General features: G+C 34.5%; 1 protein-coding gene across 2 annotated transcripts in view; it reads left to right on the forward strand.

Moving 5' to 3' along the window:
• KLHL1 (kelch like family member 1) overlaps positions 1 to 17,013 on the forward strand; it is a 185,851-nt gene that overhangs the window by 144,083 nt on the left and 24,755 nt on the right. Inside the window, exon 7 of one of the 2 annotated variants that reach the window (XM_058045329.1) lies at positions 8,116 to 8,340. The exons of the other annotated variant lie outside the window; for it this stretch is intronic. Coding sequence (XP_057901312.1) covers positions 8,116 to 8,340 — 225 coding nt within the window. The remainder of the gene's footprint in view (positions 1 to 8,115; positions 8,341 to 17,013) is intronic. 2 annotated transcript variants of the gene reach the window in all.

A 17,013-nucleotide genomic window follows, 5' to 3' on the forward strand; every position in this document is an offset into this window, starting at 1 on the left:
AGCAAAATTGCACTTGCAGATTTGATCCCTGGGAACAGATCTAGGGAGCAGGGGAAGCTGTAGAGAGCAGCCACCCTCTCCACCCACTGTCTGCTCCGTGGGAGCCCTTGCATGGGAATTTTAAAGCATATGCTGCTATGAAAGAAGATATGAGGGGATTTTTTTTCCCTGTTTTCACTTGCTTTTGGTTTCCCTTTAAGGCACCGAGAGAAAGATATGCCTCAATACTCACTGCAGAGGGGTGAGATGTTCCCAGAGAATTTCCCCTCAGCAGGTGGTACCATGAGAGGTCACTTTACATGCCTCACTACTAAGACAATGCTCTGCATCTCTTTGAGAACTGGGGCTATGTCAAGAATAAGGAAACAGTCTTTTCCTAGGTAGTTCGGGAAAAAAGATGCGTAAAATACCACGATTTGAGGTTTAAATCGCCCTCTATCCCTTCTCTTTTCAGTCATCAAATTGCTTACATCCTCCCCACTCTGGTCAGATCTCACTGGAAACACTGGTCAGTCCTTTAAGAGCATCTCAGACAGGTGATGAAAGGACTGGAGCCTCTCTCCTGTGAAGAAAGGCTGAGAGATTTGGGACTGCTCAGCCTAGAGAAGAGATGACCTCCAGAGGTCCCTTCCAGCCTCACAGAGTTCTATGACTTTGCAACATGTTAAAGTAATTGTAGAGTAAAAGTAGAGCCTGGCTAATTACTTCACCAGAGGAATATAAAATACACTGGCTAATTACTAATGAGATAATTAAATGTATAAATCACACTAAAATTCTCTTCTCGTCCAGTTCTTATAAGTATTAGCATGATTACTTCCTTCTTTTCACTCCTATGATTTTCAATATGTTCCAAAACAGTCAGTCTCATAGGCTAATTAGCAGTTTAAGTACTCTGATTTAGCAGAGCATTTCAGAATACAAAACAAAATAAAAAAACAAAAAAAAAAAAAAAAAAAAAAAAAAACATCCATATTTTAAAACCATCTGGTACTTTTTCAGTACTTATTTTATATCGCTAAATTTCTGGGGTTTTTTCAGTGTAATTATCTTCTGAAACTGCTGATTCATTTATAGTTTGAAACAAAAGGAAGATCCTGAAGTGACTTACTCTGAAGCCTTCATGGCTTCAAATGTCAGAGAAGACCAAAAGTTATTACACACAAGATACATTTTATAAACCCACAAACTTCTTACCTTGACAATCTGTTGCCCTGGAACTCACAACTGTTGGTACAAACTATGGGGTTATGCAGACAGCACAAGGGGGTTGTGCATTGAGGGTTCATAAGAGGGATTATTATCCCAAGAACAACCCTCTGTTCCTCTTAATTACTTCCCTGCAACTTACGCTATTGTCTGGCATTTCCAGTGAAGATACCTTATCACTTGAAAAAAAACCAACAAAAAAAAAAACAAACAAAAAAAAACCAACCCAAAAACAAACAACCAAAAAAATCCCAAAAAACCACATGAAAAACCGCACCTCTGTGTGTGAGGTAGAGAAGACACATGCCTGGCAGATAGATAACTTAGAGAACTTCTATACTATCAGAAACCTTAGCTTTTTCTTTACACCAGCCAATTTCTGTACCCTGATCACCAAAGTTTCATTAATAGTTGTCACTACTGGTATTGGCTTTAGAATAAAACATCACAAGTTCTGAATCTTGCTCTACAAATAGTTCAGATCTGGAACCCTCAACAGCCAGTGTGGGTAAGGCTTGAAAAATGCTGACATCTCCCAGTGTAGTCCTCCAGCTCTATCTTGCACCTTCAGCCACCTCACAAATCGCCTTGCTGAACTCTAGGAAATGCTCTAGAAGCCTCTATTGTGAAGCACAAGAACATCCAAGTAAGCTTCAGTAGAGCTTTCACCTTATTTTTAATATTCTGAACTGGAAAACCATATAAACACAATTATCTTTTTAAACTGCAGATGGCGCCATGTAGAATCCAATCAGCGTTAGCTGGGTCACACCTGTAAAGATTAGGAATAGCACCCTGTGCAGTGGGTTTACCTTAGAGGAAAGTATTGCAAAGCAGAGTCTCCCATGAGCTGAGCCAAGGGCCAAGCACTGTGGATGAGCATCTCTACATCTATAATGAAAAGTAATGAACGAGGGCTGGGGGTTATGAGAAATTGGTACTGTTGAGCACCAAACTGCTCAGCTCACATTATTTAACCAAATGATCAAAGAGGATTACTGATTTAGTATGGTAAGTAATGAACTCCCAATCAGATGAACCATGTGCTTAGAATCAGTATCAATCATGCAGTAGATAAACTGCAATACTAGACACTTGCAAAGTATGAATTTGCATCTTTAAATTACTTTATGTTCTTCGTGACCAAATCCCTGAAGGTTCTAGGCAGAGACCCACATGTACATAGACACACAAACACAGACACACAGCTTGTGTTGGTCACCATCACCTGCTCCCCACTGGTGAGAGCTCCAGTGGGTGTACATCCCTCCTGCAGAATATGTAGTTCCCCTAGAATTTGCATTTGTCCACATGTGGAACTTCTGTTATTATTGTTAACACACTATTTGCACAATTTTCATTGAGAACAGAACCGTTTTAAAAGAAGAGGCTTGAATTTGTTGCTGAGCAAAGGTAGATTATCATACTGCATGGCATAAATAATTAATAAAAGGAGCTTTTGTAAGTTTTACACTACATAAAAATATGAAATAAACCATGAATATTTTATGTAATAGCACATAACACTATATTGTAAAACAAAGTGCATAACATCAAAAACATTGCCTAAAATCACTGTTGAAAAGCTGTCAGTTCTGATACTTTCAGAAATATAAAGATTTGTGGGAAAAACTTGTATGGTTTTAGAGAATTCTGCTCATATAGAATAATTGAAAATTCCCAGAGCTTCACTGATTTTTATTTAATATCACTATATGGAAAATACTTCTGACATTTTAATACATGTTTTCATAAAAAAAAAAAAAAGGTGAAATTCTTTTTGTGTATGTGTTATACATTTTTGGAGTGCTTAAAGGAATATATAGCAGTCTTATTATAGAGTAATGAAATGTTACCCTATGCTACCATTTTCTGTGTAGCTGTTTCTTTACCAAAATAATGTCCTTGGTATCTGCATCAGTAACCTCCTTGGGTCACGTTCGTTCCACTTGAGTCACCATCTTTTCAGTTCAAAATGTAATGTTGCAGATCACTAGATCAAGGTCATCATTTTGCGCCTACTCACAGCAGCATCTCTAAATCTTGAACAAAATGATCAGAGTACATGTCAGCAACAGCTTTAGTAATAGCAAAATCAGCAGAAAGTCTTACAGAGAAAAAAAAAGAAGTAGAATTTTTCTGATGATAAATGCAGAACTCCTACCCTTCTTCAGGGGTTTAAATACTGAATCATTCTACCAATAAGGGGAGAAAAAAAAAGGTATTTTATGTGGAAATGTTTACACTGAATACAAAGATAGTTGAGCAAGGGGAATATGTTTGGCATTTTCATCTGCTTCTGAAGAAATTTTCACTTTGCTTATATGAAAAGTCCTGCATTTATACCTAGCTAAAATAAATATGTCACAATCATAGTCTCAGACAATCTTCATTACTTCATGTAGCCAATGTCAGCTTGTTCAAAAATGCTTAAAAATATCTTTGAAGGACAGGTTTCTAGGTATTTCTGTGTTTGACTTAAAATACTGAGTTGCAAATAATATTGCTATCCAAATATTCTTTTTCACTCATTGACCTTGCTGTATTATTAGTCTTCAGTCGTCAACAATGCAAAAAATGTGAGAATGTCAGTAAGGTTCCTACAAAAATCTTGATTTATAAGTCATTAGCAAGGAACTGAAATATTCTAAATTTTAGAAATAGACAAAGTTTAAGAGAAGATAATTAGAGGATCATTTGAAAGGTTTCACCAAAACAATTTCACACATTCATGTGCTTAAAAATGGCTACAAAACCAAAGAAATAGAAATTTGTATTTAGTGCAATGGTGTACTGCTCTGTAAATAAAGGTGAAATTGTGAGAGCTGGTACCATAATGTTTCATCAGAAACATGGAGTGGTAGGATTGTCTTCATCCCTGCTGCATACACAGAGGAATTGTCGGCAGCAGTTGGACATTAATGCAAAATTAACCTGATCATCTATGGCATTTCATTTCTGAAGTTGTCTTTCTCTGTAGGACTCTCATTACTTCATAAACCTTGATTAATCAGGGTTTATAATGCCCATATGCACAATACACAGAACTAATTTCATCCAATGCCCAGCTGGATCCTAAGTAGAATTTAAGTTAGGCCAAAAAAAAATAAAGTTGAAATGTGCCCAAAACACCAAGAAACATTGTTATGCTCTTACCAGAAATCATTTGTGCTGCCACAGTCATGGAATAGTTTTTTAATTTACTACACAATTTTCTTTATCATGCAAATGGCTATTAAATTAATTCTGCTTCACTTCACTATGTCTTTTTCATATACTCTCTCTTCAGTGCTACAGCCTGAAATTAGTCAGTTCTAGAGCTCTGTCCATCTGAAAAATAGGAGTTTATGTGTGTATAGAGGAATTGTCTGGGTGTGCAGTACTTTTATTATAAAATCTTCAATATTCTGTATATTTGTTTTTCTTTCATCTTTACAATTTCATACCCACTATCTTAAAGACAGTCTAGTAAATAATTTGTTTCCTCTTTACCATTAGACCACTCAAAAAGCATTAGTGATACATCAGTGAAGGAAACAATAATAGAATAAATTGTAAAATATAATTTCATGTACTTTTTAATATAGTTTGTATTTTTATTTGGATCTATGTGTGTATTATTTATTCTGTGGTATTCCATCTGTTTTGTTTTGTTGGAAAATGTGTCTATCTCTGCATAATCAGCAGATATGCTTCAGCTCAACATGAATAATGAATTTTTCCTTTATTTATTTTATTCATATCTTCACATTAGCCTGTATCTCCAATTTCCATAAATATATATACCAGTCACTTCCCAATTGCTTCCTACCATCCTCATGTTCATGGGAAATTGGATTTTCTGATTTTCTGAAACATGTAATCAGAATTACTCTGGTTTCTTCACGGGGATTAGACAAAAGTCCTTGTCTACAGATTTCTGACATTGCTAAGACATCCTTTCACAGCCTGTACAGACTGAGGCTGGCAGTATTAACCAACACAGCTCCTTTCTTTGAGTTTGCACAGTTTGGAAGTTGCTTCTGTTACGACCTGGCTCTGTTGACTGCCATCCACTAGTTATGGCAGAGAGGAGAAAACTTTCTTAGCTGTGATGTGATGCTACCAATTTTTGCTAGTCACTGGAGCCAGCACATGAGTGAGTGCCTGTTCTTCCACTGCACCACAGCATGATGGTTTAACAACCTAGATAATGATCTCACCTTAGAAGTGATGAAAGTGAGTGGAGACAGGGTTCTGTCCCTCTCTCTGGTAGTTCCATGAGGGGTACTCTGTTTTCCTTCCACATCTGGCAGAAAAGAGTGGCTCATCATCCTGCAATGTAACTATTGATTATAAATTCACTGTGCTCAGCACTGTTGAGGCCTCACCTCAAATCCTGTGTCCGGTTTTGGGTCCCTCACTGCAAGAAGGACATTGAGCTCCCAGAGTGTGTCCAGAGAAGGGCAGTGGAACTGGTGAGGGGTATGGGTATAAGTCTTGTGAGGAGTGCTTGAGGGAGCTGAGGTGCTGTAGCCTGGGGAAAAAAAAAAAGAAGGCTTATCACTCTCTACAACATCCTGAAAGGAAGTTGTAGCAAGGTGAGTGTCAGTCTCTTATCCCAAGTAACAAGTGATAGGACAACAGGAAATGGTTTCAAATTGCACCAGAGAATTGGATATGAGGAAAAATTGCTTCACTGAAAGTGTTATCAAGTGTTATTGGAATTGCCTGGGGAAGTGATGGATTCCCCATTCCTGGAGGTATTTAAAAGAAATGTAGCAGTGGCGCTTGGGGTTTAGTAGAGGATTTGACAGTGCTGGGTTAAAGGGTGAATTATTTTAAAAGTCTTTTCCAACCTAAATGATTCTGCAATTTGACAATTCTATGATCCACTTAGACTTCTGACAAAGACAGAACTACTATGCAAAGTCATAAAATGCAATCAGTTACGTAAATGCTAAAACAGATTTCCAAGGAATTTCCCCAAAACCTTAATGTTTATGAATTTCTTAGCTCCAGTAGCCTTATCATAGATAAATTTTTGTCAATATAGAATTAGCAGAAAAGGCTGTGAGAGAATCTAAGAATGACATTGCTGTCCTTTTGAATTAAGATTCCTAAAAAATGGGAAAATGGATATTTTGTAGTCCACTTAGTGACAGGAGATTTTAGCAAAAGTAACTCAAAGGTATTGTCAAGATAAAGCAATGGCTTTGTTTGTGCTGTGTTTGATGCACCCCTGGATACTTTAGAGCTCCTGCTTTTATTCTGTTGCAGAGCAAATTTGTGATGTCAACATTTGGCATTGCAATAGTACTTTCATTCTAGAGTATTATATGTAAATATATTCAAGCCATAAAATACATGATAGATGAAAGTCAATATTTCAATATGGTATTGGTTTTATATAAACCAGAGGACTTGACTCTTAAATAGCTAAACTAATTTGTCTAGTAAAATCCTATTGGTATCAAGACTTGGCCTCCTCTCCTAGGTGCAGAAAATCTTTTTACTTTCAAGATCAAAACAATTGAGCTAAAGAAAAGGAACCTATTCCTTTTTCAGAAATACACAGTTTTCTTCCTAGGAAAGGCAGAATTTTATCCTCTTTTAGTGTCTAAGCTGTATGAATATTTGACCATATGTATGGGAATGAAGCACAGTCTAAATATTATAAAAAAGAAATTCTCAAAAATCTGCAATTAAAGATATCCTAAAATCTCTGCTGATGATACCTTTCAGTTGTTCCACCACCTTTTTGTTTAAAGATTTTTCTATTTTGAGTGTTACTATTGCAGAGTCATTGCCATCAAAATTAATTACTGTTATTTAAGAGGTCTTTTTTTCTTGCCTGAATTGCAGTCTAGAATATATTATATTCATGTTCCTGAGAATGATTTTATAGGAATGACACCTATTTCACTTTATGTGGGTGAGTTTTGTCATTATTCTCATTTCCATTTCTATTGTTAGTATTATATTATTCTATCTTCCTCATCATCATTAGAAATTAGCAAGGCACCTTATTGGATAAACAGAATTTAAGCAGTCCAGGAACTCCTGGGTTAGGTTCTCAGTATGTAATATAATAAAATCTTTTGGCAACCCAGACTTAGTCAATATTAGAAAATATGTAGCTGAGCATAATTTAGACTGTTATACAAGTGCGATTTTCTGAAATCAGAATGAGAAAACTTTTAAACTGTACTTTTTTCCATTGAAGTAAACAGCTTTACAGAATTCACGTGCTACAGGTCTAGCTTTTAACACAAATAGATTCAGCATATAAAACATTAAAATTTTATGAATATGAATCATTATAATATGCCCTGCACCACCTCCAAGAAATTGTATCAAATAAACTGTATATTTTGTTCTTTCAAACCTAAGTATTAATGAATTTAAAGCTGTTTATTTTAAACTATGATCAAAAAGATCTCTCTCTAAATTGAATGCAAAATTTGATTCATGTATCTTGTGGCTTAATAAAACTGGAAGGGAATTTAATACATACATTTGTATCCTACATTATTGTTCCTCTGCTACACTTATATACAAATTGAATTTAACTTATGTCTTTTTTTGTCCAGTTAACAAACCTATAGCTTTCATGATGTTTATTTGGACTTGGTTCATTGCTTGCTGCTTCCACATAATGAATGAATCCTGACAGAATTATTTTCCATGGAATTATAACATTTTATTATAATCCAAAGGGTTAGTTCCAAAAAGTAACGCTTCATAATTATGTTGAATTTATTTTTCCGTAGGATATTTAAATTTTGAAAGTGAAGCACTCTTATGTGTATGTTAAAATAAAACACTGCTTACATTTCAGATTAATCATTAGACTATTCTCTTAAGCATTAATTTAAATGCATCTATAATTTTGATATTTGTAGTTCTGCTTTTATGTCTCATCAGGAGCTACAACTATTGAAAAGTATGATCTCAGAACAAACATATGGATTCAGGCTGGAGTAATGAATGGCAGGAGGCTTCAGTTTGGTGTTGCTGTCATCGATGACAAGCTGTTTGTCATTGGAGGCCGGGATGGTTTAAAGACATTAAACACTGTTGAATGTTACAATCCAAAGACCAAGGCTTGGACTGTGTTACCACCTATGTCAACACATAGGCATGGCTTAGGTAAGAAAAAAATATTTTTAAACATATCACTTTTTTCTTTTTTGTTATGTAACTTTTAATAGAAAACTCAGTACTTTTAAGCTCTAGTAGCATTCCTACCGGTAACAATAATTAGGTTTGCAGCATGATAAAAGAACTATCGTGCCTCCACAAGGTCTGCTTCTCATTGGCCTCCAGTGGTGGGTGGTCACCCCCTCTGATTTATGCGGACCAGAGGCTTCACCATCATCCACTCAAAATTTCACCTTCTCACCCTTGGGAGGGTGCACATTGTAGGGTGCAAGCCCTGGTCAAGCAAAGCACCCTAGCACCTCTACAAATGGGCAAATGTTTGACCCACTAACATCTCAGACTCCCACAGACACGTGTGGGGATGAAAGTGTTAAAAGCGGGAGAATGACAAGGAAGATGGCAGATTTGCTCAAGTGACCTTTCAGCCTGGAATGCCAAGGCCTGGAGAACAACAGTGTGGGAGCCTCATATATATGTTATGCCTACTGCTGTTTATCTCTGTTTTGAGAAGTAAAATTTCTGTTTAGAAATAACATAGGTGTTTGGGGAGGCTTATGGACATGTTTGAGCTCCCTGTTTTGGGACAGAGGTCATAAAAAGCCCAGAGGAGATCCCAGCACATTGGTAAATTGTGCATGAGTGGGTGCTTGATAAATGGGTGCAAGAAGCAGCCCAGCCACCTGCTGGGATTGTGTTCCTCCTGCCTGTGTGTGTCTCTGCCTGGGTGTTGCTTTGGCATCCTCTGGTTGGGAAGGTAATAAATAGGAAACAAATTTACTCTTTTCATTTCAGCAGTGGTTTTGTGGTTATTCTGTCTGCCTGCCTGCCTGTGTTGACTCATGAAACCCACAATGTTATCCTGTCCATTCCCCTGAGCTGCAATCAGCAAGTCCTTTGTTGTACTATTCCATCAATACCTCACAAAATGACCATGCTTTCCCGCCCTTCGCTCATGTCATTGGACACTTGCAATGTCCATATGCACTCTTGCTGTCAAACAAGTCTTACAATAGAAAATGGGAATCTATATCAGATAGCACCATGACACTGAATATCTCACTGATTTAAAACTGTTTCCTAAGTTTAAATTTAATTGTAAATTAGAAAATACATGAGAAAATACACTATTTAAATGCAAAAATACATCATGTCTTCTCTGCCAGTGTTCGAGAATTTCACAGAATCAGTGCTGGTCCACAGGGCAGTAAAAATGCAATGGCTTCAGCTGTAACTACAGGAAAGTAATAATAAGACAGTAGGGTATGCTGAATAGAGAAAATATTTGTCTCAGTGACAAAAGAGGTAAACCTATGATTGAAAACACTTGGTAATCAGTTAAAAAAAATAATTCTGAACTATAATTTTACAGATGATTTTGCTCAACAGAATTAAAAAATTGTAGTTTAAGTTGAGGAATGTTAAGATTATGACTGGAGAAAAACTAGTAGGCTTTCAATACTAGAAAAAAAAATCAAACTAGGCATTTGACCATTTGAGGAGTTTTTTTTCTTAATATAAAATAATTTTTTAATTTTTATATTGAAGTAATTCAGGCTTTTTGCAAAAAACATGTAAAATGAGAAAAGAAGTCCAAGTTGGGACGATTAAATGCAGTTGTTTGGGAGGCATTAGAAAGGTGTTCTTTATCTGGAATTATGTACTAATCATATTATTACCTAAGAAGCTTAGGTAATAGAATTTAATTAGTTTTTTAAAATTTTTTTCTAATAACCTATAAAGTTATTTTAGTAAATGCCTTTTGTAATGAAAGTAAATCTGAAGTAATTTTTTTAAATTATTTTTTTTCTAAACTATGTTATGTTATATCCATGTAGTAATAATGCTAGAGCAGTTTGAATTGGGTTTTGTGTACAGGATAGAAATAAGCCCCCATCCTTTACATGGATGCATTTTTGTTGATACAGGAAAAAAATTGTCAGATGAACCCCATTGTAACTAAGGCCACAACCAGGTAATACAATTCACTTTATCCTGTATTCATATAATCTTCAGAAGAAGCATATGTATAGAAGTTGATACATGTAGAAATGAGGAAATAAAAGTTGACAGGCCCTGTGGTACAAGTCCATAGTGTAGGAGGTCATATGCTAGGCCGTTTTAAAGCCGCCAATTGAAGATGAGTGAAAGCTCTTTTAATGGCAGTGTTTGAAATAAGTGGTGCTAAAGTACAAAAAAGAAAGGGCAGACTGTGGAATCCAAAACTATTATTTAAAGTAATAGTGATTCTAATATCCCTGTTGAGTAGTCCATAAAACAGAATGGAGTATGAAAGAGCAATAAGATACCAGAAAGGTGTGTCAAAGGCAAACATGAAATATGGGAAAGGTGAAACCTGACAAACAGGAAGACCAAATCAAAATCTGTGTAGGAAAGGAAGAAAGAGACTGAAAGGACAAAGATGTGAAAAAATGTAAAACAGATTCTGGTTTATTAATTCAGCAGTTTTATGAAGCAACACTGTCTCCACTTTTTCAATTTCCATACTCAACTTAATAGTCTATGTGGAAGAGGGGAGAGAAGGGAAATATAGAACTAATGATAGACTAATTAAGATTTTAGTTATCAAATCCAATGAAACTGTGATTAAAATAAAAAAAAAAAAAAAGCTAGAAAAAACTGGTATTTGACTTATCTTTACAAAAGAAACAATTTAAGTGCCACAGTGAGAAAATTAGTCTTCCAGTATAACTAGAGGAGAACAGCAGTCTTTTCAGGTAAGTGTTCAAAACTGTCCTTTTGATGAACTATATAAAGTGTGTCTAAGCTTCTGTTTTAGGTTTTGGTTTGAAAATATACTGATCTCACTACCCATAGTCAAACACCTATTTGCAAGATGATCAGCATGGAAGGAGGCTGACAGGACATGGTATTACCTCTTAAAATCCTGTGCAGCTTAGAGTGGAGGCAAGTTACATATATTTTTCCTCATCCCCTCTTGGAAGAGAGAGTCTTGTCAGTTGCATTTTCTGAGTGAAAATGCTATAAAAATATTAATATCTGATGAGAAAGCCTTAGATTTATTTACACAGGATATAGGCCTAGGGTGGATAGAATTCACTCTACCCAGAGTGAATGGTCACGGAAGACCTAAAGAATTTCCAATTCTCACTTTATACAGTGGGTTAGGATTCAACCTATTGTTCTGAAAAAACTAAATATGTAATGTAAATGCATTTTAAAGGACCTGAGGTTTATGCCTAAAATTCAAGTGAATACTTGCTTATAATGTGGTTGTCATGAAACTGGTCTGTGCAGGAATGAATATCTAAAAGACTAAGTTCAAAATTCAGAAGTGGAAAGAGAATACATATAGTTAGGGAGCATCAAGATAAAGACTCTCAGAATATCTCAGATGGTGCTGACAAAATATCAGATTGCACTATGGGTTTGCATGAAAGCAAACTTCTATATTTCACTAAGAGGGAGCACCCACTGTGCTTCTTAGACCCAGCCTGATTCTCAACTTTCATGCCTTCTACTCTAGAGTCCAGCTCATGAGTCAGAGGGAAGGGAAAAAAATTACTTGGGAAAAATACAGGGATGCTCTGGAACTTTCAAGTAGTAATGAGAAACACTAATAGAGGGAAAGACTGGGGAGAAACTGAATTATCAGTATTCTTAACACATAGTAAATCTCAGCAGTCAAAAATACATGTATAAATATAGGTAATAAAAAAAATGTAAAAATATTTTAAAATAGACATATAAATTACTTATTATCAGGCTGTATGATTTTTAAATCACTAAATGATAATTTAGAAAATATTTTATCTACTTTTAAAAGTATTCAAGTGTTGACTACTTCATTGATTCAAAATTAGTGAAATTCTTTAGAAGTAATATTTGTATTGTCAAAAGGAATTATTGTTTATGAAATAATTTTGCATTGTTTGAAAGCTTAGAGCATAAATACAACTGTAGTTTTAGAGGTCTAAGAATTTGTGTAGGATTCAGCAGCCTAAGCAGGTATATTGTACAATGGAGTAGAGCAACTGTGATGGCATAATCTGATTTTCATGGGAATAAGAAATATAGCATGTTTAGAATAAAATTATTTGTGGCTTGGGAAGAGTTCCTGCTTCTCAAGGTACAACAAATACCATTGAGTAGACTGGAAACTGAGAATCTGGTAATGCAAAAATAACTTAGATTCCAGTTGCACTGGCGCTTTTAAAAAGAAAGCCAATGGTGTTTTATTGGGTATTTATGCCTGTATGTGTGTATGATTTGAGAGATGTGAAAAATATTGATTCTTGAGAAACTATTGAAGATAAAAAACTAAACAAAAAAATACAGTAAATTTTTATGAACACTTTTATTTAAATAAAGCTAGGATAGTGATGAAGTACATAATGTCTTAAAGGGCAAGCAGTAACTGTGTAGCATCAATGGAACTGCTTCCAGGTTAATAATTTCTCGTGAAATTATTCCTTCATAAAGCAGTAAATTGAAAAAAATAGTATTCTGTATCACAATTCTCGATATAAATATTGACATAAAGCAGATATATTTAATCCCATTGTTCTCTCTTGGTGAAGTAAATAATTTCTGACAATAAATTTGTAAAATTTCAATAATTTCTTAAAATAAGCCTGCAGTGCAATATCAGAAAAAGTATCAGATACTAGAAAACTTAATAGATCCATAATAGCAAAATGAGTATTGGATTGCACTGAAACAAGTGAAGGAGAAACACATAGGTAACGCATATTTGATACAATAAATTTATAATGATCAGGTCATTGCAATAAAATTATATCTATTAACGATGCATTTTATGAGATGAATATGGAAAGTAATCACCTCTAATTTATTTTATGTCAAATATTTTGTTAGGAAACAAAACCTTTGAAGAATCAGTGCTACTGACAAATTTTTAAAACCGTTCCACCCGGAAAATGTGGGCTGTAGGATTCATGAGCAGAGTAGATCAGATACCCAGCAAAGTACCAAAATTATTAACTATATGAGTTTTACCTCTTTCAAGAAACATAATATAAGATAGATTATTACTTACTCAACACTGAAAATTTAATGATGAATGATACCTTTATTTAGAACTAGTTTGAAAGATCGTTTTGAAGTCAGTGAGAGCTGAACTTTCATCCACCATTTTAAAACCTGTTGCTATGGAAGTTAAGCAATGGTGTTATTTTAGAAAGTGCTTAAGCCCCAATAAAAACATGTTTGTCTGTGGAGTTACAGTGTGTCAGAAAGCATTCTCGAAGAGTAGATACCATTAAAATAGACTAGGAATATAAATAAAAGCCTTAACACACCCATTCATGGTAGCTGTAAAATAAACTATAAAAATGTTGAAGATAAAAGGGATCTTTGTTTTTCTTTCTCTGCTATCTTGCATGATAGTTCTTCTTTTTATGTTTCACCATTCCTGGGCTACTAAAGAGCCAAAAATGGCAAATTTACATTTTTTTTATTAACATATAACAAAAAAAAAGTAGTTATTTTTTCTAGGTTTGGATTTTTTTTAAATTTTACAACATTATGAATACAGAATTTTTTTGTATGTTTTCTGTATGTAAAAAAAAATATTGTGGAGATTAAAAAGTGCAGAGGTGCAGAGACAGATGCATGAGAATCTGAGGTTCCATTCTGGATGTCAGGGCATATGTGAACCTGTAGACCAGAGACAAAAGGCAGGAAGAAAGAAATGTCAGTCAAATGAAGAGAATTGAATTAGCATTGAAACCAACAGATTAGGTCATACCCTATTAATATGATAAAACTGTAATTACTTATGACTAATTAATTTCCCAATATTGTAGAGCAAATATTTATAAATAAAAGAATATTGAATTATATAATCATATTTTTGCATAATGTTTGTTACAGTGCCAAACAGCTGGATAAAGGAAACTTTTCCAGATAGTAGTTTCTTAGAGCATGCAGACAACTGAAAATATTACAGCACTTCATGCTATCATATATATGATACTGACCAAATTCTACTGAGCTGGGCAGTGACAATCCAGATTTCCAGAGCATGATGCCATACAGTATCTTTTTGATATCATTTTGATGCCATATCATATCATATCATATCATATCATATCATATCATATCATATCATATATCATTTTGATATGGCAAAGCTGGGGTCAGCTGGGAAAGATTCATGTCCCATAAAAGTTCAACTCAAGATCCTATTGTAAATATCTTATTTTTCCGCAATGGTAAATCTTTCTGGGTACATCAGCATCTCATAAAAGCAATGCTATAGTTAAGATGTGTGTTCTCCATCTTTATGGGGTGATTTCTTTGCACAGAAAACCCCACAACCCAAAAAACACAACAAACAAAAACACCAAAACGTATTGCCAACTAAGCATTGAGTGGAAGAGCTCCACAACAGACTGGCTTACCAGAGCACAGCAGTCTTCTGATATAGATGTTTTCTATACCCCAGAAGCAGCTGTTAAGAGATTAGTTAGAGAATCTTTATTTTAGGCAACATTGACTGGTACTACATGCCTCCATGTAGTGAAAAGATTATTATTTTTTCCATGTGAAATCTCAGGAAAAATGACTGCTTTCACTGTGAGTTGCAATAAGGGCTGAACAATTTAAAGTATTTCATCTTGAATATTGCTTTGCATGTATATCAGATTTTTGCTTTGGATTTTTCTCCTAATCATGGGGAACATCAGAGGGATTTTTTCCCTTAGTTATTAAGTACCTTTTCTTTGTACTTTGTACCTATACTAAGTAGCAGATCATGACCCAATTCACTAAAGAGTTACAAATCATAACAGCAACACTCATAATAATTTCTAAGTCATGTTCTCAGGATAATAGTGTAGCAGAATTGAGAACCTAGTGTCTTATCTACAAAACTGAATGTAAACAGAGGGTCGACAGGCAGATCTTTGCTTCTATAAATTTGCATTATATTAGCAAGTTAACGTAATATCTTCTGGCCCAAGAGGGCAGTGATATTGCTATAATTCTTTAAACCATCCTTGATACTTGTGAATTTACATAGGAATTGGTGTTTTCAACATTGAGTCACTGAATATTCTCTAAGGAAGGTAGGTCAGGTCCAATTCTCCAATTAATGACACAGTAAATTCCAAGATTAGCCTATGGCAGTCCTATATGCAGCATCCAAAGAACAGTATTTGTGTTTCTCAGTCAGTTAATATTATGGCTTTGAGAACTAATTACAAGAATTTATTCATCATTTAATTTACGATGTACATTTTAAATCAAATTAGACTTTACTTTCTTTGATACCACTGCTATGGAAAAAATGTGGTTTAAGACTTAAAGAGAGAAAAAATAGAGTAAGAAAAGGCAGCAATATTAATTACAATTAATACAAAATTGTATAAATATGCTTTTGTGGGTATGGGTGAGAAAGGAGTTTGTTAAAAAATGCACTCCTACCTGGACATAAAATAAATGCAGAGCCTAAAAAGGGTAGAATAAAGTCCGGATGTTATTTAATCAAACTTCATACTTGGAGAGCAAACTACTGATTTGTCTTCTCACCTTCAATGTCATGACATATTTTATGTCTGTTATCTTCTTGAAAGGTAATGTCCTTATTTGAAGTTGTTGGATACAAGTATATCCTTACCAGTTAAAATATAACATCTCTGCAAATATCCAAATGCAGAGACTACAGTAAAGCTAGGACCACAGAAAATTTTTCTTTGACATTTTGTAACCAAATATCAGTATGAAACTATATTTATAAATATTTAATTTTAAAAAATAAAATTTTAAATTTTTTTTTGTAAAATTAGGTCCATCAGGCAGATAAGGAACTGCAGAATTAAAAATATTATAGGCAGTGCTCCTTTATTTTGCAACATTACAGAAAAGCAATTTAAAATCCCATTCCAGTCTTCAAGTATAAATAATTGGAACTGTACAGATTGAGCACCTAATTAGGCATAATAGGGTTTTGTGCTGCATAGCTTTGTGAAGGCAATCAAAAGGAAAATGCCTGCCATTGCAAACTAGACAATTAATTTTTTAGATCTCATTTAGTTTAGAAAGAATACTGTTTACTTTTATAAATTCCTAGGTCAAAATGCTTAGAAGAATTATTTTCCAGGTACTTTTTTATTCAGGAAAACATTAAGGTTTCTCTGCACTGTAGTTACAGCACTTAACTACTCAAGATATTGCTGAAAACATATCTCCTCTTAAGAAAAGAGGTTGCTTCCTTTCTTAAAATGAATGTTCATAGATGGTTCAGCTCTGCAACTCTATGAGAACTAGGAAAGCCAAACTATTGTGTCAGTTAAATGAAAGTAGTCCATCAAAAGATGGGTAGAACAAATTACTCCCTCAGTGCCAGAATTATTATTTTCTACAAATTAAAAAAGTAAGATTTGATTCTTCCAATTTTCAGTTTCTTTGTTCAGATAAATAACTTTTGTTATTTAATGTAATTCTCTTACAGTAAAATACTCCCTTTCTGAATGTTTTATTACTTTTGTCAGAAAACAACAAAGCACTAGTATCATGTGAAAAATTAAATCCAAGAGGATTTTTTCTTTTCTTGTGGCTTAAATTGGTTTTGCCAAATTGTTGAAGACGACATACAGGAGGAAAATGTATGAGGGCATTCTGTCCTTTCTCTTCTCTTAGCAAAGTCTCCTGAAAGAG

The sequence above is a fragment of the Melospiza georgiana genome, chromosome 2 (assembly GCF_028018845.1).
Source record: "Melospiza georgiana isolate bMelGeo1 chromosome 2, bMelGeo1.pri, whole genome shotgun sequence".
Taxonomy (NCBI): Eukaryota; Metazoa; Chordata; class Aves; order Passeriformes; family Passerellidae; genus Melospiza; species Melospiza georgiana.